Consider the following 18,487-nt stretch of genomic DNA (forward strand, 5'->3'; position numbering starts at 1 on the left):
TTAAAAACATCTGCCTGCAAACAATTTGGGGCCTTATATCCAGATCCTTTGGATATCAGTCACCTGTGTGCCACAGTAGCATCACAGACCACCCTCCACTGCAGGTAGCAAGTTCGTTAGTGCCTACCCTTAAATTCTGTTGCTCAGCATCACCTGTATGGACAGAGCTCTGGGCCCCAAACCATTCAGCTGTTTGGAGTCATAACTTCAGCTCAGATCCTGAGGCAGGTTTTGCAGTTTAGGCAAGAGGCCATCAGTATTGGTGACAGAGCCTGACACTGTCGACCTGCTCTTAAGACCAAGTACCTGTCAACCTCTAGAACGCAGCAACACGGAGCAGTGCAAGGGCAGGAGGTCAGGGGAGATGCACAGCATGTTCTGTCTGTGTGAATCCATGTGCAGCTGTTTGTGTGCTCATGTGCTCACTTATGTTTTAGTCGGTGTTTGGGCATTTAAAATGCATGAGAATGAGTTCACAATTGCTACAACTGATTCATCACAGGGACTTGAAAATACAGCTTTTTTTGTGTGCAGGAATGAATCACTCGTGATAAAAATACTCCACTTAACAGCAGAATAATGGCTTGGGGACATGTATGTATGTATCCACTAGTTAATAGTCATGGAGCTATTTCCCTTTTTTTTGAGGAGGAGTAGGGGAAGGAGAAACTTCCTCTAAAGATGAATATGCTTTAGATGTCTAACTCCAGCAAACTTATGATCCTGAGACAAGAAACACATTTTTTTCTGCCCTTGTTAGGAATATCACAACTGTCAGGTTCTTCATTCTTCCTTTCCTCTATGGTTTGTCCTTGGCTTGTTTACATGACTCCTTGCTGGGGATAAAGGTAAGCTTTTTATTTCCTAGTCTGTGTAGGTAGAGCTAAGATGATAACACGTTCTGCCTCAGCTCTTTTAAAGCTTTGGTTATAGTCATCTAGTTATTCTGAGAATAAGACAGGGAAAAGAAATAATTTTTCTACTATTTTATTCTTTCCCTGCTAAAAACGAGTATTAGTGTCTCCATAAAGCTAAACAAATCCAAAGAAATAGAGGCAGTTAGTGTGGGTTGGCTACAAAGGTTTTGCCAGTCCTTTATCTGAAATGTGCACAGTGCTCTTTCCTGCCTGTGCTCCCACATGTGCCTGCAGCAATCCTGACATACATCCAGCCTTTCCCAAATAAGGGATGGAGCACAGAGAGGTTTGGTGAGCAAACTGCCCGGTGGACACTGTAGCTGTGTTGTCCCCAGTCTGGTAGAGCGGGTGATACACAGGAAAAACTGTTTGAAGGGTGATTAGAAGCAAAATAACTTCATAAAGCTGTCTTGTGCCAGACAGTCCCTTCAGCCTCCCTGTCTGAGCTCCAAAGAAGACACTGCATAAGCCAAGGATTTAAGTACCAAATGACAGAAGTTCTGGTAATAATTCCGTGCACTTTTCAACTTTCTCTTACTTCATGTTCTCATTTCAGCAAATATTGTTAACAGTGTTTCACAAGCGAGTTTACAGAAGGTTATCTGAGCTTTAAGCAGAAGGGCCTTACAGCACACACCCTGTCTGGACAGAGGGTTTGGTGTTTGTACCTCACAGTCTAACTGACAGCTAATAAGTTTCTCAAGGTAGTAAACTGTGTTTTTCAAATGATAGTTGATTTGACTAAGCTTTTGTTCTTAAGCAGCTGTTTTATGTTGAGCCAGTTTCAGTCACTGGCCCTAACTCTGTGTGGAATGTGTTACCAACCTGACTTGCTGTGAGGGAAGTAAGATGGTTTCAAAGAGATGCCAAGCTGTTCTGATTCTATCACTTCTGCCCTTAATACCAAGCTCAGGGTTGTTTTTTTTCTCCCTGAAACTCCGGACAGAATGTAGCTGTTTCTAAGGTTAGTCTAGGTTTAAAAATATACAAATAGCTATGTCAATTACCTAAAGGCTGCATTCTGTAAGTATAAAAATGCCAAGTGTCACACAAACAGCAAATAATGACTATTTACTTCTTGTAAGAGGCACCATTAAATGCACAAAATACATAACTGTAAACATTTTTAATGAAAAATTAGAATATCAGATTTTAGGGGCATCTGTACATAAGAACTTTTCTGATAAAAAGTGAAAAAATTAATTTATTATTTTTCATTTTTGAAAAAGACAAACTTCTTGACATCTTTTATGCTAGTACTGACACTGGAGCTATGTGGAATGAATTTCAGAAGCTGTTGCAGATGAGGCTCCTACATCCATGTAAACTTTTTTTGACCTCGATGAACACAGCAAAATCTTCATCCATGCAGTTGTCTACAAGATACAGCAACTGAGAATATCTTTTCTCTGCTGTGTAGGGTTTTTCTTCTACTTTTTCTCTACTTCATCCTTCTTAAAACACTTGTGAATCCCTTTCAGTTATTACTACTTACATATATCTGTACGTTCTCTACTGTGTTTGTTTATGTAAACTGGACTACAGATGCTTAGTATCTGAATCTTTACTATGTTCTTTTTTTCTCTGGAGCACTGTATATAAGCATATTGTAAAGTATTTAATTATGAATTTGTCTCAATTGTCAGTTTAGGAAAGCCTCTTTTACAGGTCACAGGCTGGTAGTAGGTTGGGAGTTGTTTCTCAGTTATATTGCTGATGTGCTTTAAGTGCATGTAATTCTACTACTACTTTGAGGGAGGAAGGGGAGGAAGTATAAGTGTTGTGTCCATTGATTAGAGTTTGGAAATGGTTCAGAATTCAGGTGTCTTCATCACTAGCAGGAAGGTGGAGGAATTTCTGCATCTTATGTTTACTATCCATAGCCAGAAACTTAAGGGCGAGTGTTGTTTTACTGGAAAACGTGGTCAGCTCAAAAAGACAGGTGCTTGTGCTGCTTTCGTATTATCTGAAAAGTGAGGATATAACATAAACTCTTAGAGTAGGACACAATGTCCTACTTCTGTGTGGTGCTCCTGCATTCAATTAGAGCTTTGTCATTGCTCATTTCAGTGGTCCCAGATCCTGACAGTTAGAGCAGACATTGGCAAACTGCAGCTTATTAGTTGCTTATGGATCCTGCAAGTCATCCTGTCATTCTGAGGGTTTTGTAGCTCCATTTAATTTTCTCCTTGAAGTTATCAGTGACATTAGAAATGGAGGTTGGCAGAAACACCATGTGGGTGGTTTTTACTGCACTTGTTTTGTTCAGTCATGGCTTATAATTCCATTTATTTAAGAGCTTTGTGTTGCTCTCATCCATTACAATATCTCAGCATCTTATTTTCCATCTTTCTTTTCTGAATGGCTTACCCAATTCCATTCCTTTTATTACCGGTACTGTGGCCACTGGTTTTTGGGCAGGAGAGACCTGAGGTGGCATGAATGATCTTGTGAACATGTTGTCAGCTAAATCCTTAAGAAGGAACTACTGATGTTGTCAGCTGAATCCTTAAAAGGAACTACTGATGTTAAATATTATGACACTTCCCTATTCTTTGTCAGTGTGGGGTATTTCTACTGCATCACCAGCTTAAGGAGAGAAAGGACAAAAGAAAAGAGGATTTAACAGAAATGTGTTCTGTTCAAGTATAAACATGTTAATAAATGGAGTACATTAGAAGAACTGCATAAAAGTGGTCGAATGGAAAACTTATATTTAGACACATAATGTGAAATACGGAAATCTCTTTCAGTACATAAAAGTATATTGACCTTTTTTCAAAGGTTGGGTCGTAATAAACGTACTTCTTAAAATAATTTTAAGATTTAAAGTAACATACTTTATTATACTTTCAAGAAATAAGGTACATTCTCAAAATAAATATCCACACCTGGAATATTACTCCAGAACCAAGAGACAGCAGCATTTGCTCAAAGAACCTGGAACTGAGGGCTGGTGCCCTGCTGTTGGGAGTGTGTTCCGACTATGGTCTGTAAATAACGGACTGGCTCTTCTGTTGGCACAGGACGCTTGAGTGTGCTGAGTCACTTGTTGGTGCAGTGGTATACACAGGCAAAGAGTAGGATGGATACAAGTGACAGTAATAAGATTTCACAAAGGAAAATGATCTCTTTCCTTGATCGATGTATCATCTTGATGATTCTTTCAGGAAAAAAACGTTCTCCTGTAAACAACACTTTTAATTCACAACCACCTTTTTACTTAACTTTATAAAAACATGTAAATAGTATAATTAGCTGGAAAAGTACCGCTTTGTTTCTGGAATAAGAAGTGTAAGTAGGGACAGGAGAGATGAAAAGCTACAATGTTTAAAGAGGAAGACACTAAATTCTTTTGCTTCACAGAATAAGCAGACAGACTCAAGTCTAAAATATTTTCTGTTTCGTGCATTATCAGCTTTACACACACATGCAAATGTGCGCATTTAAGAACAGTGAGCAAAAGGAAATTGAAGTTGAGAAGTCTTTTCCTTTTATAATTTCAGACACATGTACATGTCTCCTGCTAGCAAACCTGCAACTAGTTATAAGTTCTGTTTTATTTAGTTTGAAATTTGCAATACTGACAATGAAAAAATAGGGTAACCAAAAGGTTTAAGTCCTTGTTTGAAGTGGATCAGTACTTTTTACTGTATTAGATAACAATTTAAATCAGGTCTTAGTAGGTTTGCATTAGTAGTTATGAGACAGACCATTGAAGGAAGGTGAGTCAATTCTTTGCTGTTTGAATTGCTTACCTTTTGAAGTGAAGGTAGGAGAATCAATTGCTTGTGAATATTAGAATTCCAAATAAATTATTGGAATAGGAGGACCTGCTTCTATTTTCCTGTGTACTTCTGGGCATTCACATCCTGGTCTCCATCTTCTTCCTACTTACCAGCCTATACCATCCTATCCAGAATTCCACACCACTGGTGGAGTTTGTTTGTTTCGCAACAAATTCCACCATAAAATAGAGGAAAACAACAAAACAAAATTACTTTCTGCTCAGTGCAAGAACTTATCTCAATCTCAGCTTTCTTTCTCTTACTTTCTGGAAATAATCATATTCAATTTTAATGATAACTTATTCTCGTCCAGGCTGGGTCTAATAATTGCATAGCATCAAGGAGTTGGGATATTCTGTTATGTGGATAATCTACCTCCCAGAATGTTGTAGCAATCCTGCTTACATTATGAATCACTCCAGTATCAGTTCCTCAGAGCTTCCCAGAGCAACAGCTGTGGGTTTGAGGTCTCAGACAGCACTATGTCACTTTATTTTCATGAGATGACTTGGAAAATCTTTGAGACAATTTGCTTTATCCGCAGTTTTCATTCTTGTGGGGGCAGTTGTGTGGTGTGTTCGTGTCTGAGGACTGAGATTCTGCTTTGCTGCTAGTGTTGCTGTTCCTTTCTTGTTTCATGCACTGACTGTATTTTCACCAAATAAAGTCCTTTTCTTCAACCTTTCTCACTTGTTGCTCCTTCCCAGGAGGATCAGAACTAGACACAGAAAGTCATGAGACCTAAATTCTCCATTCCAGTGGTTATCTTGTGCCATTATCTCATTGTGTCCATCAATGGGGGTTAATCATAAAAATCTCTAAAAATACAACTTCACATACACTTCTCAAGAATTCAAGTAGCTTTAAAATGATTGACCTCAAAGTAAAGGACAAGGACTGAGTCAGTATTTTGGAAATTATTTTAAAAGAACCAGGGGACAAGTTAAAATTATAAAGTAATTTTGTACCATCTCAAATTGACTGTTGAGGACTTGCACTCTCTGTTTAAATCAGCTGGAAAATTTCTGCCAGCTGTATTGGAATCAGTGGAAAACTGACTTTAAGGAAGGAGACTTCTGGCTGTAACTGGTGACTATAAAAGGCTTAGTGGCAGATTGACGCTAGGGAGGAATTTCTGTGCCTGAATATGGGAGCTCAGTGGGACAGATAATCTGGAGTGATTAAACTTTTTAGAACAGGTGAAAGGGTGGTAGACAGGTATGTATTTATCCTGTCAATAAAAAGTGCTGCAAGCTATCATTGTTCTGTAGCTAATTCATAAATATATTATTTAGGCTATAGTGTGTATTGCACAACATACAATATATCCAGAACAAAAAAAAAATCAGAAAAGCCCTGCAATTGGATTCTTTTAGAAAAAAGAAAAAAAAAAAAAAAAGGAGAGGGCAGGGGGCAGAGCACACACTTATTTAGGAACTTACATGCAAATTCATTAATAAATGCTCCTGAATAGTAAACTCTTGTATACCTTGCTCTAGGAGGCAACAAGAATTGAAGGGGAGAAATAAAACAATTTAAACCTAACCCTAACAGAAAGTACACACAGAGCTCGAGTTCTAGATTACAGTTGGGTTTGGGGTTTTGATGGGAGTTTTTTACAGTTTCTGTTTGGTGATCCCTGTGGAATTACAATCTCCTTTGTTACTTTTTTTCTACTTGTTGCTCCTTCTGTGGCTGAACTGATGAGGAACAAACCCACTGCACAGTAACAGCTTCTTTTACTGGGGATTTTCACAGCTCTCTCTAAACATCAGCGCTGTAATAGGTGTTCAGTTGGTTTTTAAAATAAATACTTAATTGTTATTCTTTTTAAAAATATTTCAGGCATATGGCTCTGGTTGTGACATTGTTATTCTGGCAGATGACTTTGAATGTGTGCAAATTATTCCTGGTGCTAAACATGGAAACATCCAGGTCAGTTGTGTGGAGTGCTCCCAGCGACAAGGCAGGGTAAGGATTTTAATAAATCTGTAAAGAATTTTTTAAAAATTGAATGAATTAAATAATTAAAGAGCAACATAAACATTAATGGAAATAAAGAGTTAATTTCATGACAGAGATTACATTTTACTAATCTGTGACTTTCAGAGTGAGTTTGAATGTGTTACTCTGAGAATTCTTTCAATTTAATAGTAATTTGGGGGGTGGGGCAAGGGATGGGAAGGGGGTAGAGAAAGCAGGAGACAGCTTGCAACAATGGTTTTTACTCCTTTCTAGGATCTGCAATAACAGGTCTCTCAAAATGTGGACATATGTATTCATTTCAGTATAGTATCAGAACTAGAATGGTACTAAAATGATGGTTATGGTCTCCATTATTGTATACTTCCATCTAAACAAGAAATGGATAAATCATTCATGTATACATATATATAAATATATATACATACAGATGTATTTGTATGTATCCTGCAAAGTAATATATTCAAAATACTTATTTTTCAGGGAAGCTTTGGCACATTTAATTGTTTAGAAGTGCTACAGTATGAACTGTCACACCTGCATGGCCCCTTGACTTGCCATGTGGTTTCGTTTTTAATCCCTAAGCAATACTAAAGTGTTTCAAAAGCTGAGCAAAAACACTTTCTGAGAGTTATGGTCGTGCACTCAGCAAATGGTTTGTCAGGTGCCACTGCTGATTTATATTGGCTACTTCAAAACTGGTAGCACTATTGAGGAAGCCCTAGTTAGGATCAGGACAGGTTTAGCTGGCAGGGCTCCTGAACTTCAGCAGTGCAGTCCCTGCAGGACTGGAAAGGAGATTCCAGCTGCAGAGTTGATCCCTGCAAGATCACCACAAACCCCTGGGTGGTTCTGCATTCAGGACTGAACTTGTGGTCTGTTCTGTAATTGGGGAGTGAGTGCGTGGTTGCAACCTTCTCTCCCCTCCACTGCCCCTAAAGAAGTAAGATTTCATAATAAATGTCAGGAGACTTTTGCATTTCTATATTGAGTAAACCAGATCCTGAATGGGAAGGACTTAAACGGTTTTTCTATTAAGAATCTTTTAAAGAAGATAAAGGAATTTTAAAGATGGTCAAGACCCAGATAAATTCCTAATAAAGACCATTTTGTGTTCCAATGTTTCTGTAAAATAAGTGGGTGAAAGAAACTGAGGGGTTCAGTGGTCTATGTACTTCAGTTTTTCTATTTACCATTTATCTCCTCTCAAAATGTATTTAAAATGTAATTAAAAATGTAATTACATTTCTTGCTGTTTCTTGTAACTACTATATAGTGATTTAGTGATACAAGATGGAATCTAGGAACATGCAGAGACACAGACACTAATAATTAATGCATTAGTTAGCTGTGAAGTAGCCAGAACATGAGCAGAAGCAGTGAAGGCATCAGCTTTCCCTTATGCATTAACAGCAGTTGCCCTAGAAGAATATTCTCCATCTGATTGACAGTGTTTGTGCCACTGAATGTTTTCCCTGCTTAGAGTTAAGATCTTAAAGGTGGGCTTATTCAGAAGTAGGTATTTCTTAACTGCCTTAAGAAAATATACCTATAACAGTTAACTGCATTTGTGTTAACTTCACTTTTCTTGAACAATGACACACTGGAAATTCTTTAGCTATTTTGGAATACTGAGGATCATTTATTCTGCTTACCTCCTAACCATTCATTTTAAGTCTTCAACTTCTTTTTTTGTTTCCCCCCGCCTCCAGATTGCAGCATCATATGGAAATGCTGTTTGCATTTTTGAACCACTTGGTATAAATTCTCATAAAAGAAATTGTGTAAGTATGTCTTTCATATTTGCAATTTGGTCTAGACTCTTAGAAGAGGTAGAAGACTGGCTTATATTATATTATGTTGACACACTAAAGATAAATAGATAAACATTTTCCACCATTCCTAATAAAATTGGATGCGTGGAATCTTCCAAGGCATGACTTGAACTGTGGACTGCACTTCTCCTAAGTTCACAACACCTTGTTCTTGAATCTCATACTGGAATGACATGGTGAGAAGTTGGTATTTCTTATTTGAAGGTTGTCAAAAATATGACACAAATTTGTTTTAACAGCACAGCCATGGCCAAGCACTGGAGCATTAAGTGTGTTCTAAAGCAGGTTTCACAATCTTTGTTGCATCTCTACCGCCCTCCCTCCTCTATGTCCTTGTAAATCTGTGACCTCACTAGTTTAAAGTAATCTGCAGATGTATTTGGATGTGGGACAAGTCCAGATCTGGTTCACGGGGCACCCTGGAGTGCATTTAAATTTTATAAAACAATTTAAAACTTATCAAAACTGGATTTAGCAATCTACGACTGATTGTTTTTGCAACAGGTTTAATGGCAATTTCGTAGAGAAAGAAATATGTTTTGCTGATGTAAGCATTAATCCTTTACTGTTTTTAAACTGCAGCAACTGAAGTGTCAGTGGCTTAAAACTGGGCAATTCTTCCTCAGTTCTATGACTTACAACCTGGCATGGGATCCTCAAGGTAATGCCCAGTTTGTGAAGTGTTTGTTCAACATTTTTAGTTAGAACAACTTGGACACAAAATATTTTTATTGTAACAAAGTGAGAGCATGAATGTGGAAATATTAGATTACCTGTTCTCAGACAGTGTTGCATAAAATGTGAGGCTACAGTTAAGAGTTGTGAAGATGCCTGTGCCAAGTGTTTGAGTCTCTGATGCAGGATCCTAGTTTGGGAATCACAGTGTTAAATTAACTGACTTAAATTACCACTAATAATAATTTAAACAGAATTCTATCATAATTAAAGTCAGCAATGTCCCCAGACACAGATCTTTATAAGATGTTTGTGTATTTATTTAAGGTGTGAATAGCTATTCAGCATCTGCAATATTCATTAGTAAATATAATTCTATGATTCAAAGTCACAAAATACTCCTTAATGTTCTTAAAAGGTATTATAAATTGCAAATGTTTTGGTAAAACCAGCTGTATAATATGATTTAATACCCTATCATATTGAAAATGGACTTGATAAAGTTTAGTTTTCAACCTGTTTTCAATAATTTACAACAAAATATAGTTGTAGAATAGGCCTATAGTTGATGCATAGTTGATAGGCCTAATCTTTGCATATCCCTTCATCATCTTGTTTCATAGCTTTTTTATTTCTCACTTTCAGGTAACAGGCTGCTGACAGCAACTGACTATTTGCAATTGTGGGCCCCTCCATCTAATGACATTCTAGAAGAAGATGAAGATGATGATCCCAACAATCAGATCAAAGATGATAAAGTCCTCCCAGTTCTCAATGACTGGAAATGTGTCTGGCAGTGCAAGTGAGATAATTTTTATTCTAAGACAAATTGCAATTCTATGTCACGTATCAACAATATCTTCTCTCCAAAACTATATTTTAAAATGTGCTTTTAAATACGATAACATTCAAACAATACAAATTACTCCAAATAAAAAATCCTCACTTTTTCAAGTGATCTACAGTGAGATGGTTGAATAAAACCTAATCAAAGGCTTACCCAAACTGTACTGCTGAAAATGTATCCAAATTGTCTGTTTTCTCATCTGTGAAAATAATGCTGAATATTGGATGAGAATGAGTAGAGGAGCAGTGCTAGGCAGATAAGCTGCACTGATAGAGATAAGAGCTGCTTCCTGAATCTTAGGAAGGGAGTCCTGGAACTTTCTATTTAGTTTTATTGGAGCTTCATGTTACAGAAGTGTTTCCTGATCATCCATTTCCAAATCTATGTGGACTTGAGAAGTAGCTGCCTCTGAAAACCTGTTTTCTCTGTAGTTTTCTGAAGCATTTCTGAAGCACTGCATAGGGAGCTTTCCTCTTTCAGACATCTGACCATAACCTCTAAGCACAGACAAATAGCATCATGTTTATGAGAAAGATGTTTACTTTCGTTTCTTCCTACTATTTATCTTGGTTTCATTGGGAGTAGAGGAGCAGGTGGGACAAACTTCACTTCTAGGATCTCATTGGATCTAACCTAGGCTTGCTGTACTTAAAACAATTTATTTTATGCGCTGTTTTTCTGTAAAGCTGTGAAAATACAATTTTTTTCATTATAGCAAATATTTTTATGCTTCTGCTATTTGTAAACTATGCTTAAAACAACAACTATAAAATACTAATATATTTCATTTAAATAATGAACAGTCACACCTAATCAACTGAATACCTATTGAATAATGTTTTAGAATAAATAGACCTTACTTCATTTGCTCTTGTGTTCTGTAGGACTGCAACATCAGTACATTTGATGTCATGGTCTCCTGATGGTGAATACTTTGCTACAGCTGGGAAGGTAAGGGGAATAAAGGATAATTAAGTAAGTGTTTGCAATGTTTTGCATTTGTTTGACAGAAGTAAGTAATATGAATAGTCCTGGACCATACACTCTATTATAGTCTTAGCAAAGCTAAATTATGATCTCACGTGTAATGCTGTGTTTTGTGTTCAGCAAGACATTGGATTTAGTTATGTAGTCTTCCTGAATACAGTGATACAGACTTGTGTGTATATACATATGTATTTTTGATAAAGTATACGTAGACATATTTTTAGATATGCATAAGCATATTTTTCTAATTCTGCTGAAAATAGTGAGGATAAATATCAGATCATTATGACAGAACACATACACTTTTAAACTGGTATAATATGCAGATGTCTGGATAAATTAGGCAAGGTTTTCTATTTAGTGAATTCTGGGTTCAATTGTAAATTCTTAACTTCTGTTATTAATACTGTACTTAATATTAGTTAAACACTGAGATGAATTTTAATTCTGGGCCAAGTTTTCCTGAACACTACTAGAATGGCAGTTTCCTTCTTATTTGGGATTTTCCTTTTATGACATTTTGAATTATAGCTAGCTAACCTCACTGTTATACTTCTGTATTGCTTTTTCTAGGATGATTGCCTCTTAAAGGTTTGGTATCCTATGACTGGTTGGAAATCATCTCTTCTGCCCCAAGAGAATGAAGAAAAGAGAAAATGCTCAGAGGACGTTCAATTCTCATTTGTTTATTTGGCACATCCTCGAGCAGTGACAGGGTTTTCATGGCGGAACATTAGCAAGTACATGCCCAGGTTTGAAAGGTTTCTTTTCTTAAAAAAAAACAAGGAATCTTTGATCAAATATTGTTTTTAAGACTCTGATTAATGTTTTACCATCAAGAACACGACATTTCTCTGCTTATTCTGTCAAGAAACAAAACATCAACATCTTCCCATAGGCTTTGGTATTACCTATTACAATAGTGATAGTCATGTTAACATTTATTTGGGGCAGAAGCAGAAATTTAGATGAAACAACAACTACTAAATACATGTAAGCTCCCCTAATTTCTGCTGTGTCCATATAGCTAATTTAATTCCACTGGCAGTAATCTGGATGTGTCTGCCTTAGGGGTTTGGTGTGTAATGTGTTACTCACGTCGTGTCTCGATGGCGTCTGTCGGCTGTGGGCAGAGACACTGTTACCAGAAGATACTCTTCTGGGGGAGCAGATCTGTGAAACCAGCACTTCCAGCATCAGCAGCACCGTCTCTCAGTCTGGAAAGCAGAAGGACAAAATACAACACGCACTAGAGGTACAAGTAAATACTGGATGTGTCAAATTTTAAACTCTTAAGGATGTATATTATGTATTCTTTTCATGCATAATAGAATAGTCTGAATTATTTCGTATCAGTTTTTGAAGTTTATTACTAAACGTTGAAAAAGTCTGAGACTACAACTCTGCATTCAAGCTCCATGTTTTTAAAACTCAGTTTACTTTTTCTATAGCTAACTAATAATGATGGGAAGAGACAATGATTAATATGGAATAGTAGCAATAGTTTCATTCTGATTGGGTCTGAAAGTCTGTAATTATAAAAATAGTGGAAGGAATAAATAAACTCTTTAAACTTTTAGTTACCTCGTTTGATAATTGCATTTTGAAGAAATGGTATTGTGAGGCTCTACATTTCATTTCAGTGACAGTTGTATCAAGGCTATTAAGTTTACAGTAAGAGAAGACCTGTCAATTAAAAAATAAGGAAAGAAAAGAAAACAGCCACTCCTGATTTGTAACTATTACAGTCAGACTGAGATTTTACTTCTTACATATCATAGTCAATAGCAAATAGAGAGATTGGAACCAAGTACACTTCGGGCTGTTGAAACAGTTGTGCTCTCCATGTGTTCTCAGAAATTCTCAGTTATACAAAAATAATTCATTATAAAATTATATTGCAAAAGTTACTGCTTTTAGGTTGTTCCATTCTTATTTTTGAATGTTATGCAAAATAGTGGGTAATTTTATGTTGTTGTTGGAGCCGATATTAAAGAAATTTTCTGAAGACCATTAAAAGTGCTTTGCCTTTGGCCAGAACCAAGGTACGTTAAGTGTTACTAATCTCTGTTGAAATCTATTTAAAATAATTTTTTGAAATCACTCTTCATTTCTTTGGTAGAAGAAAGTTAAAAAGCTTTAGCTTTACACAAGTGTGAATTTTTCCCTTACAGGTTTTTTTCAGTATTTCTCTATTTATTTTTTATAACTGTAACAGACAATTCACCAGTTGAAAAATATGAGAAAAGGACAAAGGAGATCTTCAGTTCTTGTTACCCACACAGATGTGCTGCCAGATCAGCAGGGGACTCATGAAGTTCAGCGTCACATTTCTCACCATGCAAATGCACTTGGTCACTTCCACATAGCAGCAAGCATCAACCCTAACACAGGTGAAATACAACCATTAATTAAACTCTAATATATTTACACAAAATGAAAAAAAAATAAAGGGAGTTGAGATGCACATTCTTTGCTTTGCCTAATTGAATACAGAGAATTTGTAGGAAGACTCTTATTTCACAAGTCTGTTTTGTAAGACAAATGAAGCTGAATTTATTCTGAATACCTTCACAATTTTACAAGACAATTCAATTCATCTTTGCATGTCAGAAGGCAAAAAGAAACCTAAATTCCCAGTTTGCTTGGTGTTTGATTCTTGGGTTTTGGGAGAACATGGTATATGATGAATAGAGTAATTGTATTCTACAGAATATGTAGTAGGGTTTTATAGAATGTTACGTAATATTTTAAAAAAGAAAAAGATTAAAGAGCAATGACATGCTTTACCTAAAATCTGCACATGACTGACAACACTGCAACATATGAAACTGAGCAACTAGGCCTATTGAATATCATTTACCATTCACATAATAATAAATTTTCATGTAAATTTATTGCCATTAAAATATCTTTACTTTTTTATTACAATTGCATGCAGAAACTTGATCTGTCACCTATTCTAATCTTACAGACACAAATGATGTTATACCTAAAATAAGTTAAATGTGTGTATGTGTGTATATATATATATATAAAAGATGAGCAGTTTAATCTATAGCTTTTTTATTTGTTTTAAAATGTCTGCAGATATTCCATCAGTCTTGGCTGGAACAGCTTTTAATATAGATGAAGGAAATGGCTTTGTTGTCCACTGGTTGAATAATAAAGAATTTAGTTTCACATCCTCCATTGAAGTATTTATGCAGCATCTAAGAAAAATTTCTGAACAACAACTAGAACAAGATTTTGATGTTGAAGCTGAAGAGGAAGAAGAAGTGGAAGAAAAAGAGAGAGGTTTACGTATGAAATTAGATCATGGTTAGTTCTTATCAGATTGTCCTACTCGCAGATTAAAAAAATACCGTGTTTTGAGTGATGGGAAAATCTTTGCAATGGATAAAATGGCACAATTTTTTTCTCTTGTAGACTTGTCTATAGACAGGGAATCAGAGACAGGGACTGGTACAGGCTCCTCAGAACATGAAGATGGAGAAAGAGAAGGAAGCCCCAAAACATCCCTGCTGGCAGGCCCACGAATGCCTCTTCCAACAGTTTTATTAGATCGGAAAATTGATTTGCTCCTGACGGAATGGAACAGGAATCCAGACATGCTTTTTACTATCCATCCTGTTGATGGGACCTTTCTGGTGTGGCATGTGAAATATTTAGATGAATACAATCCAGGCATCTTCCGACAAGTTCAGGTATTGTGTGTTTGAAATGGTTTTATTATTTATGATCTTAATCAACAAACATTGTGTCCTTTCTTCTATACTGAACATCGGTATGAATTTAATTAAGTACTTCTTGAGTTTGTATATTCTAATTTTTTTCTTTTTAATTTTTTTTTTTTAGGTTTCATTTTCTTCTAGGATTCCTGTTGCATTTCCCTCAGGAGATGCTAGTTCCCTTAGCAAAAATATTATGATGTATGCTTGCCCTATCTTTGTGAAAGATACCGGTAGTGCTGCACAACAGAAGACAATGGACTTTCCGGATAATAGTCTAGCAAGTAAAAGCTTTGCCCAGGACAGTGCAAATGTGAATATAATTTCTCCCATAGTAATGATGATTTCCAAACATATAGATGGCTCTCTAAATCAGTGGGCAGTCACTTTTGCTGATAAGTCAGCCTTCACTACTGTGCTCACTGTATCCCATAAATTTAGGTACTGTGGACACCGCTTCCATCTCAATGATCTCGCTTGCCATTCTGTTCTACCCTTACTGCTCACATCTTCTCACCACAATGCTCTGTTAACTCCTGAGTCAGACGGTTCCTGGGACTCTGACAGGATAACCAGAATGATGGATCCCATTAAGCATAAGAAAGGTTCCTCTAAGCAGCAACTTAAAAATGCAGCAACCCGTACATTCCATGACCCAAATGCCATCTACAGTGAGCTGATTCTGTGGCGTGTGGACCCCATAGGGCCTTTGTCCTACACTGGAGGAGTGTCTGAATTGGCTCGAATTAACTCTCTCCACACCTCTGCTTTCTCTAATGTAGCCTGGCTTCCAACACTCATTCCCAGCTATTGCCTTGGTGAGTATATGTGGCATGCTTCCATGTAGGGTTAACACTGTCAGTTGTTAGAATTAATTTGTTAAAACAAATTAGTATTTTATTTGGAGTATTTCTATATAAACTTTTCCAAAATTTTCTGGAATTATGCAACTCAAGCATTTTTATTTCATTTGAGGCTATGCTACTGCAAAACACTTCCTGTGGCCTGAGTGTATCTGCAGTCACTGTGGATCAGCTGACATTCAGTAACTCCTCTATGTGACTAAACACTCATTGCTGTCACAAAGAACAAGATGATGCCTTTCCTCAGAGCTTTAGGCAGTTTCCCTGAGTGTTCTCTGCATTTACACAGTATTAAAAATGTTCTTTCTGATGGCTTAGGTGTCTGGGTTTCTGGCCACGTGCAGCTGCAGGAGGCACTGAGTTGAACAGAACTAGTAGTTTGACCATTTGAACATCAGAATTATCGAGAAAGATTTTCAACCAAAATATGCATTATCAAATTCTTTTAACATGCTGGCTAAAAATTCTGCTTAGAAAATCCTGAAACAACACTGAAATTCTTCAAACCATTAAGGGTTTGCAAAAGCCCAGTTAGAACACAGAATATTTTTAAATAAATAGCCTATATTAACTTTACAGAACTGCAAACAATACTTTTTCAGAGGTCAGATGGTACAACATCTGATGTGTAATGCCCAGGACAATACTTTAGTTTTTGGTTTTAATTTTAGGGCTTTCCATTGGAGTTAGGAAAATTATCTCATTACTCTATTCAGCCACTCAGATTCTTACTCTTTATTATCACAAAGGTGCTGTTATAGTAGTTGTCATCTTTGTATACAGTACTAAATGTCATTTGTGCTGTGGATGTAACATTATGTTATATACTAATGCCAGATGATTTTTTTTATGCTCAGGCCAGACTTGTCTTTGCAATGATTAAATGGCTGTCAAAGATGATATACAACCTCAAAAATCCTAAATATGCTAAATATGCTTAATAAATGCATAACAACATATCTTTGATTTAAAATAAATATCTTTGATTTTCTCTGCCTTACAGAGTAACATTCTGTGCTGTCTGAATCCCACACAGTGTTCCAAACACAAATAGCAAGCTGCTTTCTTCTATTCTAGAGGAAAACATATGTCAGAATAGATAATCTCATGTCAAGCCTGTTGTATTTACTGTAGGGAAGCAAAAACTACACACTTTTTCATATGTTATTCAGAACTACAAATCTATTTCTCTCTCTACTTTTATATCTGCACTTCCAACTGCAGGGCTGAAGGGAATATTCGTGGAGGTTAATTTTATGCAAAGAACGTAGAGACAGTAAACAAGGAAAAAAGCTGTGGCTGATGTAACTTTTCTGAGCAGTTTACCTTCGGATTCCTACTCTGAATTGTCTCTGATGACCCATTCCTTTGGGTATATTACAGACTGGGCATTGCATGTGTGAACAGTAACATATATGAATTTGGTTTAGATTACTGAACTTTTATGAGGAGTTTCATTTACATAAATGAGGAAAAATGGAGTTATTTCCAAGTTAAATAATGGTGGTTTAATACACACATTTGCTTAGGCTTTTTGCTTCAGTACTTTATGAAAATTATGTTTGAATCATAGTCAGATATTGTGGATTGTAATAAACTACCTGATGTCATTGACTGGAATTTTTTTCTTTATGCATTTGTTATCTTTTCTGTCAGGTACGTATTGCAACTCTGCCAGTGCTTGCTTTGTTGCATCAGATGGCAAAAACCTCAGGCTCTATCAAGCTGTTGTAGATGCACGAAAACTTCTGGATGAATTATCTGACCCTGAATCATCTGTAAGTTTGAAATAAGTTTTTAAATTTTTACCTGGCATAGTTGCATGTTTTGCACTGTGGGTTAGCATTAGCAAACAGAAAGGCAACTATTGCTACTAAAAGTATCTGGACTGAAACAAAATTTCCCAGACAGGTTTTCCCAACCTGTGGCAGGTGGGGAAAGTTAAACTAGACTTTCTTTCTCTGTCTTCTCAGAAGAGGAGCCCAGAGCAAGAGGGCAGGTTAAGATAGATGAGCAAGACAAAGGTGTGTCTACCTAAGTCACATGCATATATGAGGAAGGACAGAGATAGTAGGATATAAAGAAATTGGCAGGTTATTGCTAAGGGTAATATTAGCTTTTATTTTTTTCTGTAATAAGCAATTTTTCATCCTTTTTGTCTTTAATTTCTGTGACTTTATGCAAAGTAAAGCCTGACCTTACACTGCTATTGTATAAAGAAACACATCTTTATCCTTTTTCCCCCATTTCTCTGTTCTTTTGTAAGCCATCCTTCAAGACAGAGCCTCTCAGCATTCAGATCAGTCTGAGAAATTTATTCTAGGAGCAATGACTGTGAACATTCCAGCAAAAATCAATACAGCCTTCAGCTTATATATAAGCTGTACTCATTTATTTTTTCATATGTGGTGACAAAACCTGAAGCTTGAAAAAGAAGTGAATCAGTATATTTGTTTCTCATTGTACAGATATATTATACTGTGTTATGAAAGGATAAGTCTTTAAGTAAACAACGTTTAGTTTCCATAAAACCTGGTGTATCATCCCCATGAGGAGCTGCCGACTCACAACAGTGCAAATGTCTAAACATATTATTCATGAGTGATAAAGTGACAACAGGAAGAAGTCTGTTACAGTTTCTACCAGCAAGGAAAATTGAAGCATCAGTTTATCATAAGAGACTTCAATTTTCTTCTGTCCAAAGGAAAAAATATACTAATTTTTCTCATTTTCCTCTGTTTCAGAAACTTATTGGGGAAGTGTTTAATATTGTGAGCCAACAATCTACTGCTCGTCCAGGATGTATTATTGAACTCGATGCAATAACTAACAAAGTAAATAAGTGGTTAACTCTTTAAAAG

At 36.3% G+C, this 18,487-nt stretch overlaps 1 protein-coding gene across 4 annotated transcripts in view; it reads left to right on the forward strand.

The window, feature by feature from the left end:
* The window catches only part of DMXL2 (Dmx like 2), a 48,712-nt gene that overhangs the window by 1,908 nt on the left and 28,317 nt on the right, over positions 1 to 18,487 (forward strand). For all 4 annotated transcript variants that reach the window (XM_027883011.1, XM_027883014.1, XM_027883012.1 and 1 more), the window contains exons 2-14: positions 6,551 to 6,676; positions 8,401 to 8,472; positions 9,106 to 9,184; positions 9,844 to 10,000; positions 10,930 to 10,996; positions 11,606 to 11,784; positions 12,104 to 12,287; positions 13,251 to 13,425; positions 14,123 to 14,353; positions 14,462 to 14,739; positions 14,891 to 15,581; positions 17,283 to 17,404; positions 18,371 to 18,460. In XM_027883011.1, the coding sequence (XP_027738812.1) occupies positions 6,551 to 6,676; positions 8,401 to 8,472; positions 9,106 to 9,184; positions 9,844 to 10,000; positions 10,930 to 10,996; positions 11,606 to 11,784; positions 12,104 to 12,287; positions 13,251 to 13,425; positions 14,123 to 14,353; positions 14,462 to 14,739; positions 14,891 to 15,581; positions 17,283 to 17,404; positions 18,371 to 18,460 (2,451 nt within the window). The remainder of the gene's footprint in view (positions 1 to 6,550; positions 6,677 to 8,400; positions 8,473 to 9,105; positions 9,185 to 9,843; positions 10,001 to 10,929; positions 10,997 to 11,605; positions 11,785 to 12,103; positions 12,288 to 13,250; positions 13,426 to 14,122; positions 14,354 to 14,461; positions 14,740 to 14,890; positions 15,582 to 17,282; positions 17,405 to 18,370; positions 18,461 to 18,487) is intronic.

Source organism: Empidonax traillii, unplaced genomic scaffold (assembly GCF_003031625.1).
Source record: "Empidonax traillii isolate 1590-97213 ecotype Southwest subspecies unplaced genomic scaffold, ASM303162v1 scaffold117:size1203958, whole genome shotgun sequence".
Lineage (NCBI taxonomy): Eukaryota > Metazoa > Chordata > Aves > Passeriformes > Tyrannidae > Empidonax > Empidonax traillii.